At 49.8% G+C, this 14,320-nt stretch overlaps 2 protein-coding genes and 3 non-coding genes across 5 annotated transcripts in view; 4 read left to right on the forward strand and 1 right to left on the reverse strand.

The window, feature by feature from the left end:
• The window catches only part of NUCLEOLIN (nucleolin multifunctional protein), an 8,235-nt gene extending 975 nt beyond the window's left edge, over positions 1-7,260 (forward strand). The window contains exons 2-15 of the mRNA XM_085325197.1: positions 35-142; positions 979-1,270; positions 1,583-1,729; positions 2,152-2,337; positions 2,594-2,677; positions 2,969-3,104; positions 3,413-3,549; positions 4,033-4,159; positions 4,372-4,505; positions 4,831-4,963; positions 5,065-5,216; positions 5,757-5,883; positions 6,345-6,571; positions 6,774-7,260. Of these exons, the coding sequence (XP_085181323.1) occupies positions 35-142; positions 979-1,270; positions 1,583-1,729; positions 2,152-2,337; positions 2,594-2,677; positions 2,969-3,104; positions 3,413-3,549; positions 4,033-4,159; positions 4,372-4,505; positions 4,831-4,963; positions 5,065-5,216; positions 5,757-5,883; positions 6,345-6,571; positions 6,774-6,853 (2,070 nt within the window). The 3' untranslated portion in view covers positions 6,854-7,260. The remainder of the gene's footprint in view (positions 1-34; positions 143-978; positions 1,271-1,582; positions 1,730-2,151; positions 2,338-2,593; positions 2,678-2,968; positions 3,105-3,412; positions 3,550-4,032; positions 4,160-4,371; positions 4,506-4,830; positions 4,964-5,064; positions 5,217-5,756; positions 5,884-6,344; positions 6,572-6,773) is intronic.
• Positions 2,826-2,894, forward strand: LOC146584239 (small nucleolar RNA SNORD82). The gene has a single exon (XR_014898249.1). It is a non-coding gene; the product is annotated as a small nucleolar RNA SNORD82 (small nucleolar RNA).
• On the forward strand, positions 5,375-5,451 carry LOC146584240 (small nucleolar RNA SNORD20). The gene has a single exon (XR_014898250.1). It is a non-coding gene; the product is annotated as a small nucleolar RNA SNORD20 (small nucleolar RNA).
• Positions 6,059-6,197, forward strand: LOC146584241 (small nucleolar RNA SNORA75). Its single transcript, XR_014898248.1, has one exon. It is a non-coding gene; the product is annotated as a small nucleolar RNA SNORA75 (small nucleolar RNA).
• Positions 7,261-11,229: 3,969 nt separating the features above from the next.
• On the reverse strand, positions 11,230-12,360 carry B3GNT7 (UDP-GlcNAc:betaGal beta-1,3-N-acetylglucosaminyltransferase 7). Its single transcript, XM_085325198.1, has one exon. It carries the CDS (start codon positions 12,358-12,360, stop codon positions 11,230-11,232), a length of 1,131 nt encoding a protein of 376 aa, XP_085181324.1.
• Between the last annotated feature and the right edge of the window lie 1,960 nt (positions 12,361-14,320).

A 14,320-nucleotide genomic window follows, 5' to 3' on the forward strand; every position in this document is an offset into this window, starting at 1 on the left:
AAACGCCGCTAACGCACCGCCCCGTTTCTTTCAGACTCCCAAAAATCAGATCAAACAGAAAAAAATGGCTCCTCCCCCCAAGAAGGTCGAGGAAAGCGAGGAAGAAGAGTCCTCTGAACTAGAGGAAAGCAGCGGAGAAGAGGTGATTGAATCTGTAACACAGCTGAAAAGGGCCYGTGGGTCCCAGAGTGTTGCAAGGTTTGGGGAGGCAGCTTACRTGAGGAGCGTAACCGTTGTTAAATCAGTGGCCAGTATACATCTATTGATTGTAGCTGAACAATAAACAAGATTTTATAAGAGAAAAGCAATACAGGAAAARTAGCTCAACTGATTAATCTGCGTACTTCCAGAGTTTGAAAGGAATGCTTGGGTCTCAGCTGTTTCTAGTACTGGTGAGCAAGTGGGTGACAGTGAAACTTAGAACGACATCAGCAGCTTTGCTCTGTTTTTTTGTTCCACGACTAAAGAAATGTGTTCATTTTTCTAAAAAGTAACTTAACCACTCACAAATGATATACAAGACTGAAAAATTGAGGCTACAGGATGCTATCAGAAATCATAGGTGTTGCTTCAGTAGCAAGGAATTCAAACTTGGCTGTTGCAGAAGTTGTCAAAGCACAACAAAGCTGCTTTTGAGCTTTACCAAGCTAATAGTAATTTAACAACAGCTCAATAACTCTGTTAAAATGATACTTTCTAGATTGTAGTTGCCATGTATTTGTGAGTGCTGCAGTAATGCCAAGGCAGAGATGCACAGAAAAAGTATAGGAATCCAGAGAAAGCAAGTGTTTGATTCATTGGGTGTGCAGAGGTGGYGATTTGTTTGCTGCATCTCCTAAAGTGTTACCTTCCCATGAGTGTGGCTGCATAGTTCTCATCAACTGTCAAGGCATAATGCCTCTGCAATGTCATGTTTGTCAAATCTGAAACTCATTTAAAGGAGCTGCATAAAAGTCCTGCACTGAATGTCTCTTTCAGATGGTTCCTCAGAAGAAACAGCAAAAAGCAGCAGTTACACCAGCTAAGAAGGCTGCCACCCCTGCTAAGAAGGCTGCCACCCCTGCAAAAAAGGCAGTTACTCCAGCCAAGAAGGCTGTGGCTACTCCAGCCAAGAAGGCTGTGGCTCCATCACCTAAAAAGGCTGCTGCCCTAGCAAAGGGAGCTAAAAATGGAAAGAATGCCAAGAAGGAAGAGAGTGAGGAGGAAGACGATGAGGATGAAGAGGATGAGGAAGACGATGAGGATGAAGAGGATGAGGAAGACGACTCTGGTAAGCTACTTCTGGAGTACGTGTCCATCTTAAAAGTTGACTAAAGTTAGGTCAGCCCAATAGCTGGATATGAGTACCTTTAAAGCTGACATTTCAGTGTATTTTGGTGCTTGAGAGAATTTTGTTAGTGAAAGCTAGTAAGCAAGGAGAACTGGTGAGTTTTACAGGAGAATTTCTTGGGCTGCATCTGCATTGTGCAGGGTGTGAAGCATGTTCTAGTTTTCTGATGCTCTCTGAACTTTGCCAAAATCCAGTGAAACAAAGTACTTTGAATGTAAAGATTGAGTGTTCTGGATGAATGCTTTGTTGCAGATGAGGAAGAGGAAGCAGCGGTGCCTGTAAAGCCTGCAGCCAAAAAGCCTGCAGCTGTACCAGCCAAAAAGCCAGTAGCTGTGCCAGCAAAGCAAGAGTCTGAGGAAGAGGAGGATGAAGATGATGATGAGGAGGAGGAAGATGATGGTATGTAGTCCACAAGRATTGAGGAAAAGCTTTGTCTAACTCTTAGAAAATGTAGTTTTTAGAAGATATGAAATTGATAAAACAGCTCTAAGGAGGTAATTTAGTAGGTTAATTAGTGATGAGTATGTATCTGTCTGTGTTTACTGGTGCCCATCAGATTTGGCTGAATGGGTGTTTATTTTCCTTTTTCTAATAAAAACTTCTCTTTATTCTTAGTGAGGAGGCACTATCTTTAATACAATAAAACTTGAGGGAGGGGTGGCTTGTAAGCATTATAAAGGTGTAAAAATGCTTTCTTGAGATTGTGTAAATTCATGCAGACAGGCAGAACTCTCTGATTTTCACATKAAATTTTCTGTTTGGTTTTAAAAAGTGCTTTAATCTTGAACGCACTTCCAAGTTTTGTGCTGAACTCATTTCAGAGTCTGAAGATGAGGCCATGGACACAACACCTGTTCAAGTAAAGAAACCCACTCCAGTAAAGGCTACACCAGCTAAAGCCAAGGCAGAGTCTGAAGATGAGGATGAAGAAGATGACGATGAAGATGAGGAAGATGAAGAGGAGGATGACGAAGATGAGGAGGACGAGGAGGAAAGTGAGGATGAAAGTGAGTTTAAATGGTTTGGTGAACATAGCTGTCCATAATAATGGGAAGAATCTCTGAACAAAATTTTTTGTCTGATTGTGGTCTTTCGGAGTGGGAAGTAATAAGCAGTTGCCATAATGACAGAAGGTCTTGTGTATGATCTACATAAAGATAACTCATGTGCTGATCCASCATAGGAGAAGCTGTGTTTTTGAGCTTTTTGGAGCTTTTGTAGAAAAACATTCAGCGTTTTTTTTTATTTGTTTTCCATCACCAGAACCTGTCAAGGAAGCACCTGGAAAGAGGAAGAAAGAAATGGCCAATAAAAGTGCACCAGAGGCCAAGAAAAAGAAAACGGAAGGTAGGCTGCTGTGGGGTCATTAAATGATGTTCATAGCATTTGCAAATTTTTAAGAGAGATTTAGTGGGGGGTCTTCACTTATTATTGGGCTGTTGAGTGAGAAAAGACAGRATAAGTGAAAGGATTAGATGTTCAGTGTGGTTTTGCCAGCACAAATGATGATTCTAAGGGACTTAATACTGAAGCATGATGTTATTTCAAGCAGAGACTGATGTGCTAAAGCTGTCCAGTCAGTTTGTCGGTTTCCAATTCATCTAACTGCCCTAAAGGAAAAACTCTCAACTTTTTTAGGGCCTAGTTCAGCTTTTTCTCTCTTCATGAGAAATTTGACACCGACCAAGGAGTACGAAGAACTGAGGACTGCTATCAAAGAGTTCTTTGGCAAGAAAAATCTCCAAGTCACAGAAGTTAGAATTGGTTCTTCCAAGTAAGTTCTTCAAAATTCTGGGGTGCTTGCTTGATACAGTGTGGAAGAAGTGCAGGACACRTGCAGTACTGGTAGGTGTGTTTGCCTGGCCAACAGCTGCTTTAGACAGTGCATTCCAAAAAAATGGAAGGCTGCCACTTAAGTACAGAGCTGTTGTGCTCTGTATGGTTGCTTTGGTTTTCTCAGTCAGTTAGCATTTATTTTATTTAACACATTAATTTGACCAGCCCTTTGTGGTTCTGTGTTTCTTTGTTTGTGTTCTCTGATACTAAAGCAGATCAGACTAGATAATAAAGTTATTCTTTCAGGCGATTTGGCTATGTAGACTTTTCATCTGCTGAAGATCTGGATAAAGCTCTTCAGCTGAACGGAAAGAAGCTCATGGGTTTGGAAATCAAACTGGAAAAAGCAAAGAGCAAGGAAAGCCTTAAAGAAAATAAGAAAGGTACAACACATAACTGAGTATCTGTGGGCATTAAAGAAAAGCTGTAATAATCGGTAGATGATAACAGCTTAGAGTATGCCACAGTATTACTGATGGCCACTGTGTAACCCTTCAAAAGCTGATACTCYTGGTTTGGGCTCTTTAAGCAGTTTCTCTATATGCTAACATATGGCTATGCAAGCTCTGACTGGAATGTTTGGAAATAAAATAAATGCGTACTAGGGATGTGAGGAAGAAGTGTGGCTCTGTCCTTGGCTTCAGAACCTACATTCTGACTTGATGCTCTTAAGAGAAAGAGAAGTGTAATGGTGGCTTATTTGCTTGTCATAATTGCCTTTTCTGCCTCTGAAATAGAAACTTGCCCTGTGTTTTTTCTGCTGGGTGAATTCATTCTGGCTTTCTTAATAAGCTGGCAGTATATGAGAAAAGATTTTTAGCTAGATGGTAGTGTAGAAGTAACTTTGTGCTTGCTTTCCTTTGTAGAGAGAGATGCCAGAACGCTTTTTGTGAAGAATCTGCCCTACCGTTTAACTGAAGAGGAGATGAAAAACGTGTTTGAAAACGCAATAGAAGTCCGACTAGTCTTTAGCAAGGAGGGAGCCAGCAAAGGGTACGTTGCTGAGAGGACTGTTGGCTGCTTGCTGTTTCTGAAACACTTAGTGCATTTTGATAAGTTCATGAGTCCTTTAGCTGTCTCGGGGAAACCTGATGGATTAGGTGTGCTGAAAATGCCAATTCAAAGCGCTTTCACATCACCCTGTTCATAAACTTAGTCCTTTCTAAAAGGAGGCATTTGCTTACGTTTTTTCCCCTATGCTCTAGGATGGCCTATGTTGAATTTAAAACAGAAGCTGAGGCAGACAAAGCTTTGGAGGAGAAGCAAGGCACAGAGATAGATGGTCGTGCCATGGTCATTGACTACACTGGTGAGAAGAGCCAACAAGAAAGTCAGAAAGGTACTTTTCCATATCAGCAATGTGTATGCAGGTGACACTTAGAATTTAATTTTGCTCTGTTACAGAAGCTTGATAGGGATAGAACTGCTTGAAGCATTGCAGGGGAACTAAGCAGTGAGGCACCTTTTACTTGATTTGWACTCTGGTTCTTACGTGTTTCATGTTTGTGCTGTTTGTTTTTCAGTTGGAAGATAACGATTAGTCCAGGTGACTAAACCAGAACTGCATTTAGCCTTTTGTGCTCACAGGGGAGGTGGGGAGGGGCAAGTGAAAGAGAACTGTCCCTCTCTAAATGTGCACTTCTAATACTGAGTTTCCCTCATAGGAGGAGAGAAGGAGGCAAAGACCCTAATTGTAAACAACCTCTCCTACTCTGCTTCAGAAGAGACCCTTCAAGAACTGTTTAAAAAAGCTACTGCCATCAGGATGCCACAGAACAATCAGGGCAGGCCTAAAGGGTATGTTCTGGCTCTGTACTAACTCTTAAGTTGGCATCGTGAATGACTTTCAGTGGTTTTCTTGTGCTCCCAGTCTAACTTAAATCTTCCTGTCCAAATAGGTACGCATTTGTAGAATTTCCCACAGCTGAGGATGCCAAAGAGGCTTTAAATTCCTGTAACAATACAGAAATTGAAGGCAGAGCAATCAGACTGGAATTTAGTTCACCAGCATGGCAGAAAGGGAACATGAATGCAAGAGGAGGTTTTAATCGTAAGTATTTCCCCCTTTGATCACCTGGTCTTTAGACAGCTGTGGCTTGTGCATAATACCTGCAAATATAGGTCCACTTAAAAAAAAAAAAAAAAAAAAAGCAGAAGGGACTTGCCTATGAAGAAGACTTGCTTTATAAATGTTAATGCTGGATGTGCTGGATATGATGATTGATTATCTGAAATGCTGATGAAACTATTTCCAAAGTCCTCTAGATAGTCAAGTGCTGATCCAGCAGTGAGGGTTTTTTTGTCCTTCTGGTATTGGTATTCCTGAGATACTTGTATCTATTAGAATTATTTTGACAGTACCGAGTTGGTCTGTGGAGGTATTTTTGAGGTAAGGTTCTAACTTCAGTCCCCCAAAAGTTTGAAGGCTTCTGTGGATGCTCAGCTGTTTTGGGCTGCCTTTTAAGAAACAAACCAAACCCCTTAACAAAACCATAAGCTGTTCTAGGAATCAGTTAYGCAGACCAGTGTTAATAAGTGAAAGGTGCTTTGCTCAGACTTGCAATTCTCCAAACAAATTCTCTTTCTGCAGAACAAAGCAAAACATTGTTTGTCAGAGGCCTTTCTGAGGACACAACAGAGGAGACGCTAAGAGAGTCATTTGAAGGCTCTATAAGTGCTAGAATAGTCACGGATAGAGACACTGGGTCATCCAAAGGGTATGTTAAACCTTATCTGAAATTCTTTCAGTTACTCTAGAAAGACAACTCATTTTAACTGCTTGTACTCCAAGGTGTTTGTAATGTTGCACAGGTGATTCTCTAAAGCCAGTAAGTTGCATGGAAAGAGAGAACAAGCTTAAAACTTAGATTCAGTTAGTAGCGGATAGTGTGTGTCTTCTCAATGAGCTCCTTCCTGCCAACAAATCCATGGCAGCCTATGGATTCGCACGAGAAGAATATTAACTGTTCAGTATTGGCAAATTCACACTGTGGCTCCATCGATTGTGATTAGCCGCTGCTGTTCAACAAGTAATACGTTCCTGATCACTGATGTGGTGACTGCGGAATTATGGGGGGGTCTSTATTCGCTAAGAGATTACTATCAAGTACCTGTTGGTGATCTTGCGTACAGTTTGTGGATCCTTTGGAGAATGACCGTCTCTTATCCTGCTGCCCAGGTTTGGATTTGTGGACTTCAGCTCCCCCGAAGATGCCAAAGCAGCTAAAGAAGCCATGGAGGATGGAGAGATAGATGGAAACAAAGTGACCCTTGATTTTGCCAAGCCAAAGGGTGATTTTCAACGTGGTGGTGGATTTGGTGGAGGATTTGGTGGTCGTGGTGGCAGAGGAGGCAGAGGAGGAAGAGGTGGATTTGGTGGCAGAGGCGGTGGCAGAGGATTTGGAGGTAAGTAAATTTAAAAAAAGCCTTCTGTTCCAATGGATATAGCCAGTCTTAAGTCATGCTTGAGAATATGTTGGTGTGTTGCCAGAGCACTTGACATTAATTTGGTTTTTTTTTGTCTTGTGCCAGAGTGGGTTTGGAAGGGCGGTAGTGTCTATTTAGGGATAATATGCAACTCTGCTTCTTGACCTAATTTTCTTCCTAGGTAGAGGAGGTGGCTTCCGAGGAGGCAGAGGAGGAGGTGGAGATCACAAGCCACAAGGGAAGAAGATAAAGTTTGAATAAACTTTTCTCCCTTTCCTTCCCCTTCTTCTGCTCTCTGAGACTATCTGAAAGGACTCCGGGGGTTTTTATTCTCCTTTTATCTTGGCGGAGCCTTCGGAGGACATTCCAAGATGCAAAGCAGTACTGTGAGCCACTTGGAAGAAACAATTTTCATTTCAAGGAAGAGAAAGCAAGCCCTTTTGACTGCTTGCCTATTCAAACGAACTTTTTAAAAGAAATGAGTGATAGATGTGTGGGAATTTACCCCTTGTCTGTGAGTTGTCTTGAATTTATAATGTTTTACCCATGTACAAAAATATTTTTTTTCCTATAAACTTCTGTAGCATTTTTTTGCTGTAAAAATGCAGAATGTTTTATCATTTGTGCTTCAGCACCCTGTCTTGGACAGATTAAAGGACCTAAACTGGTTTGTGTTACTTCTGCGACGGTAAACGAATTAGGGTTGTGAGTGTTGGTCTGTCTCAAGTCTTTATCTTCTCTCCCCAAGGTCTTTTAACTTGACAGGCAACAGGCCAGAGCCTGCTCAAGACAGCCTACCTGTGCCAGGTTTGGAACGCTTGAACCTTGCACTTGGTGTGAAGAGACATGGAAGCCCTAAGGAAGGGGGTAAGCCTCCACGTAGCAACCTGTGCAAAGGCCTCAGGTACCTAATCTGTTGGAGGTGTGAGAATAGAAAGCTCAGTTATCATCTTGCCACTTAAGATGATATAATTTTGCACTATTTTTGTCTTAAGTTCTAATCTGGTACTGGACTCACGTAGGTCCCTTATGAGGGCTTTAGCTCTGCTCTTCTCATTAATCTCAAAGCTAATAGTAGTCTTATCTTCTGTTGTCCCTAAAAACATGTCAGGTTGGCTGAAATGTGGTGATGGGTAACTGCTGTCTGGTACTCCTTTATCAGGCTTGGGAAGTGGTGGGCTTGAGAGACTGCTTCCTCTGGACTTGGCAGGTATCCTCCTGTGACCATAGCAGCTGGGGCCAGAAAAAATGTGTGGGGCTTGACTCCTGCCACGCTGGGTTGCTTGCCAGGTAGCGGATGGAGACTCTAAGCCTCAGCTCCAGTTGTWACTACAGTGTGACTGCACCAGCCTRGCTGCCTGTTAACAGCAACACCTGGAGTGTGTGGTGCCTCTCGCTAACAGAGGCTGTTAGCTGTAGTGGGCTACACCAAGATTCCCCTGGCAGCTGGCAGCTATCCTGCCGGGGTCTGCAAAGTGCTGCAGTCTGTGAGCTGAAGAGGGGTTTGCRTGCTGGAAAACTTTTTTCTATCCAGTGCTTGAATAAGAAGCTTCCTTCTCACAAGCTGTTTGGACATCAGCCATTTTAGAGCCTTGTGCTGTGGCCCCGGTGGCAAATGGAGCGTGGTGCAGCGGCGCTGGGCTCTAGGTGGCAGCACCCGCCCGGGTCCCCAGGGCACAGGAGGGTTTCGCCTTCTGCCGAGCTCCGTGCGGTGCTCTGGTGGCTTCAGGAAATGCAGGAGATGGGGCAGGCTCAGCCCCAGCAGCCCTCCCGAGGACACTTCRTTGCTTAAAACCCCCAAGATGGGGCTTATTTGCCCCCGGATTTTGGGCGTTGTATATCCTAGCAGGGAGCCCAGCTGCTCCAGACGGGGCTGGGTTCTGGGGAGGGTGGTTTTAGGGCACGGCAACCAGACAGAGAAAAAAAGTCCCTGCCTCGATGCCCGCTAGATCACTGAGCGCTGTGTGCACAAGGTTGCACCCCCGCCATCCCCACAGTGCTTCCCTGCCCAAGACTGCCTGCCTCTCTGAGCCTGCACTCTGCTTCACATGCTCCCGGGGCTGCCGCTGCTCTGCCTGCCACTGCTGTGGTGAGTTTGGGAGTGCTCAGACAAGCTGGATGGAGGCTGTGGAGTGACCCTGGCRCAGGCTCATGGACAGGCCAGGCCACAGCAGGGTCTGCTGGCTGTGCTGTGCCACCTCGTCGGGGCTCCTGTTTGCCAGCCCTCCACCACACTGAGGGCACAGGCGCGTTTGCTCCTGGGGGACAGCCCAGCATTTAGGGGCTCTCTTTGACCCCGTGCGCTCCACGGAGGCTGCTGCGTGGTGCAGCCCAGACATGAATTTGGGTGCCAAAACCAGAGACGGCAGCTCTTCACCTGGAGACCAAGGCAAGGAGCTCCTCTGCAGGGTGCTGGGGTATTGGACTATACCTGGGTCCGGAAGGGAGCCCTCCGAGCATGTGGAAGACAAAAGATAATACCGATGGGTGGTTAAATACYAAGACAGCATCTCGGGCTGTGGGATCCCAGGGCTGTTCATCRCCCAAGGCTTGGAGTGATGGTGGAAACACTGGTACAAGCCAACCTCAGACGTGTGGCCTTTACCCCTGGAGCCAGTATGCTGTGCTGCCTCTTCGTGCTGTCCCTGTATGGCATTTAGGTGTCCGTCCTGCCGCACAGAGCAGGCGCCATGAGGCTGCAGCTCCTGGGCACCACAGACCGGCTGCGTGGTACCGCCAGGCCTGCTGAAGCTACAAGGGGCATCACACGCTTTGGAGAGAAAGCCAGGCCCTGCAGCAAGTGAGGGATCGGGGAGGGAAAAAAGTCCCAAAGCAAAGGGTGCCTGCCCCTCTGGTGGCTCGTTCCTCCACCYCTGTGCCTCAGTTTCCCTTTCTGCCTGGACAAGTCCCCTTTACAAAAACCCYGGTTCCTGTTCCCTGCGCCCCAGCCCACGTCGCTGCCCAGCTGGGCCGGGTTTTGTTCCTAGCCGGCCGGGCTGCCTGCAGAAACCCATCAGCAACGACACGAGGTGAGCGCTGGGATATCCTCCTTTTTTTTTTTTTTTTTCTTTTTTAATTTTTATTTAGAATATTCACCAAATCTACAAGGTTTCTCGGTACAGGTCCCACCAGGAGAAGAGCGGCATTGAAAGGTTTCCGCGCTCGGCCCAGGCTCTCCAGGCGCAGCGCTGGAGGTGTCGGTTTGGAAAGTGTTTCTGAACTCGCTCCCTTTGGAGGCGGAAAGGGGAGCGAGAGGACGGGAGCGCGTGCTGCTCCGCTGCGGCCGCCGGGCGCCTCCGAAACCGCGGAGCGCGGGAACGCCGGCGGCGGCGCGCGGCGGGGGGGACGCCAGCCGAGGAGACGCGCTGCGGCCTGGCACCGSCTCGGCTTTTTTGGCTGGCTTGTGCCCTTTCTTATTTGTTTTCTAACCTGGGGAACGTACAGACTCGGAGTAACTGGAAGAGGCACGTTTCCAAAACACATTAAGAAAAGCAAAAAAAAAAAAAAAAGAAAGAAAGAAAAAGGCACTGCACAGGGGGACCTTTGAGGTAGTCGAAATTTTTTCCTTCAATACCTGGCACCAGAGAGAGCGAGCGCGAGCGCGCGTTTCGCTGCGTGTTCAGGGCCGGCTCCGGGGCCGTGCACGTGTCGTGTGTCGTTTCCCCCCCACACACACACACGGACACGTCTCGGGGTGCGAAAGGGAAAGGGTGCGAAATCGCAGCACCCCGGGCCCTTGCTGCGCACGCCGGCGAGGCCCCGCCGCTCCCGGGGCTGCCCGGGCGCCTCTGCTCGCCGCTTGGGCCACGGGCAAAGGCAGCCCCTCTCGTCCCTTCCCGTTCCCCGCGAGGGAAGGGACAAATCCCTGAGGAATTTTGGCYGGGCGCGTTCCTCCGCGGGCCGGCTCCTGCGCGGCTGGGCGCCGCCTTCAGCTGGGCTCCTCTGCACYGGCCCCGAACCATCCGGCTGGAAGCCGGGAGCCCTAAGGGCAGCGCGAGGCTGCGGCGGGGCAGCCACGGAGGAGAAACCCCCCACACACCCCCTTTCTCCCACCGGCGCTGCCTTTCGGAAGGGGGAAGGGGGTGAAGCCGACGCCACATCACTAAAACCTCGCATGGAGGAGAACTTGAGAACAACAAATAAACCTCCCGTGACTGCCGAGCGGCACGCGCCTGCAAACCGCTCAGCCCTTTGCTCAGTGGTTTTCCCGGGCAGCCGGACCCTGAGCATCTCCCCAAAATACCGACGCCGCATCCCTGCCGCCTCCCCCCGCGTCGTTCTCTGCTGCCCGGCGGAGGTGGCACCTGAGGCAGAGACCAAACCTGTCCTCCCACGCCGTTTCTCTCTCTCTCTCTCTCTCTCTCTCTCTCTCTCTCTCTCTCTCTTCATTTTGTGCTATTTTTTTTTTTTTTCCTTTTTCAGTAACCCCCAACCCAGCTGGAGATGAGCAAACCACATTACAGTACAGGAACAGACACTATCACAACCCCTGCCCACAAACACAGTCTCTCTGCCCTCCTCTCCCCGGCGGCGGCTGCCCCTGAAGATCCTTGTGCCACGAGTTGAGGCTCAACCCTTCCCGGAGCAGGGCTCAGCCGCCCCGGCCCCTCCAGTCCCAGCTCTCCAGAGAGGCTGAGCTAAAGGATGTTGAGTTTTCTCGAGCATGTCAAGTTACTATGGACCAAGTCCCACATTTGGAGCAACTCTGGAGGCAGCAGTTTATGAACCACCAGCATGCTCCGGAAAAAACACGGCTCCTTGTTCATCTTGCTGTTCTTGTTCTTCACGATGCCAAAAGTTTTGAAGCCCTCATGCCCAATAGGCGATACCTTGAGGACCTCCAAGCACATCCCCAAGAAGACGTCATCGATGGGGTACAGCTCCAGCGTCTCCGAGGTCTTGTGCAGCCTCTTGGCTAGGGGCCCATCCATGATGAAGCCCCCACCCCCTGCATAGGGTGGGTAGTTGCTTTTGTTGTAGAGGGCACTGGGGATGTAGTACTTGTTCTCCTTCTTCCGGATCGGCTTGGCCTTGTAGAGAACATCCCCCACAAAGAGGTTCTCTCCCTCTTTCTTGTCCTCTAGGAACTCCAGGATGTTGCTGGGACTCACAAACACATCATCATCACCTTTGAAGATGTAGCGGACGTTGTCACAGTAGATATTTAGCCACTTGAGGAAATGGACCTCTTTAAGGGTGAGGTTGAAGAAGCTGTCTAGGAAATCCCACTGCAAGATGTCCCCATATATGTGATTCTCATAATCCAGCAGTTTCTGGTAGTTGGCTCTCTCCTCCTCCTTGGAGGCGGTGCCCAGCAAGAAGAGTGTCCGGATCCTCTTCCCCTCTACTTCCTTCTCCTGGCCCCATGTCCTCCGGATGGCCTCACGGCGGTCATGCTGCGTGATGATAGACTTGACCACGATCAGCAGGTAGATGTCCCCACTGCATTTCTCAGGGTGGTTGATCAGCATGGGGAAGTAGCGGCAGTGCCGATAGAGTAGGAACTGCTGGAAGTTCGGCTCCAGCCCTTTGAACCAGTCCACCTTGCTGAAGTTCTGGTTGGCTGAACAGTTGATAGTGGTGACATCCCAGGATTTTGCGTGCTTATCATCTGTCATGCTCTCCTCCTCCACAGCAGCTTTCTCCTTCTTGCTCTTCCAGAAAGTGCTGGTGATGGAGAAGGCRTTGTCTCTCTTCTGACTTTTCAGGGGCTCTGAGGGGAGTGGGTCTTTCTGCTGCTGGCCCTGCATGAACTGGCTGGGGGCCATTCCCCTTTGCAGCACCGTCACTGTGATCACCAGCAAGAAGGACAGGCAAACTGTTTTGTAGATAGTCTTCTTCCTAAAGAGACAAGACAGGTGGGTTAAGGAGAAGCAACTGTGGGCTGTGAAAGGCTTGTCTGCAAAAGCACCTTCTGGAGAGATAGTGAGATGCTCCTAATCTGTGTCCTATCTCCTTTTGGTCCCATCACAGCCTTGCAGGAAGTGCTRCAGGACACCTCCACGTGCTTTTCCCACCAGCACCCTGCTTGTAGGGCAGCTCTGAGACCACACTTAACCATGGGGACAAGCATCCTGCGTGTGGCTGGTGGCCATGGTGTCATCTGAAAGAGCTTGGCTCAGTGTAAAGAGCAGGAAAAGGGTCCCACGAAAGAAGAAAATGAGGCAAGAGAGCATGCAATGAAGTCAGGAAAAGGCAGAAGAAATGGCAGTGACACTGGGTACAGGTAGGGTCTTCTGACATTATTTGCATGGCAAAATTTCTGCTGAAAATAATAAGAGCTTCATCAAAACAGYTGTTTTAATGGAAAATTCCAAGGGAAACCCCTGTTCCAGCCACCTGAAAATATCAATTCAGGAAAAAAGGAATTATCTTCACTGCTGAAATGAGTTCCCAGAGGCAGAAAGGCTTCCCGTGGCCGTCAGCTGGCCTCGCAGGTCACACGGCGCCAAGAAAGGCCGGCGGGAGCCRCACGGAATGGGCATCGTCGGTTCCTTTCCGCCTAGCAGCTGGGATCTGCTGCTGGAGATGGACGTGAAGGTTCAATGGGGAAAAGCCATCGCGAGCTCCGTGTCCCCCCCCGCACGTGACCCAGCCTTGCTGGGGGCGCAGCTGGGGGACCGGCCAGCTCTGGGGGCCCATCGGCTCTCTTTTTGCAGCGGTGGGGAGAGGGAGGACGGAGCCACTCTAGTGACCGCTAAAGCAAAGTGGGTTTTTTTGCCTTGCTGATGCCTCTGGAGAGGAGAGGAGCTGCCTGCTCTGCCCGTCGTCCTCCCCTGCGGGCCCCGAGCGCTGGCTCCCCATCCCRGCTCCCGCATCCGCACTAATTTCCTCTCGCCGGCCGCCTCGGGCCGTCTCCCCATGCAAATCAGCGTCGGGCAAACCAGCAGCAGCTGGTCAGTCCCGGCGATGCCAGGCCGGGAGCGACCTCGGCGCGCTGGGGAGCGCGGCGAGCCGCCGGCCCGGCAGCGCGACGCCGCGGGGCAGAGCCCGCGGGCCCTGCGGTCGTGTCTCTTGCTTTTGCCTTTTGGAGCCTCTTCCTCCGGCGCCCGAGAGATTGAGCCCAAATAATTTTCCCAATAGCCGGGTGGGGGGTGTGGGAATCACCTTCAAACTCGCTCACACGGCCCCGGGGTCTGGGGTCCGAACGAAGCTGCCGCGCACGGGTGCGCGCTTTGGGGCACGAAGGGGCTTTTCCCACCGGGTTCCCCCCCACACAGCCCCCCGAAGCGCTCCGAGAAGCGAGAGCTGATCGTAGCTGATGGCTCCCGAAACCTCTCCGCTGCCTCCGCCGGGTTCCTCCTCTCCGCCGGGGCCGTGGCAGCGCCCGCGGCGACTTCGTGCCGCTTTTCAATGAAGGAGCCGCGACGGCAGAAGGGGTCGCACGAAGCCCCGCAAACCTGCCACGGGCCCGCGGAGGGTCCCGGAGCCGCCGGGCTCCTGGCTTCGCCCTCGGCCCCGACCACCTTCCCAGCCCCGAATTTATATTGGCGACCAAGGACCGCGAGCGCTAGAGCGGAGCGCAGCGATCGCAGGCGAGCGGCCGGGTGGTCGCCGTCGGGTTTTATGTGCGGCCGCTCAGCTGAGACTGATGAGGGACCGTCCTGATCCGAGCTCACCCTCCCCATCCCGGGCGCCGTCCTGCTCCTGCCGCGGCCCGGCCGGCAGCGGCAGCCCGTCCTGCGGCACCGGCGGCAGATAACCCGGCTCTTGCCCTGCCGTCGGGCA

This window comes from Rhea americana, unplaced genomic scaffold (genome assembly GCF_003343005.1).
Source record: "Rhea americana isolate MKP2758 unplaced genomic scaffold, rheAme1 scaffold_96, whole genome shotgun sequence".
Lineage (NCBI taxonomy): Eukaryota > Metazoa > Chordata > Aves > Rheiformes > Rheidae > Rhea > Rhea americana.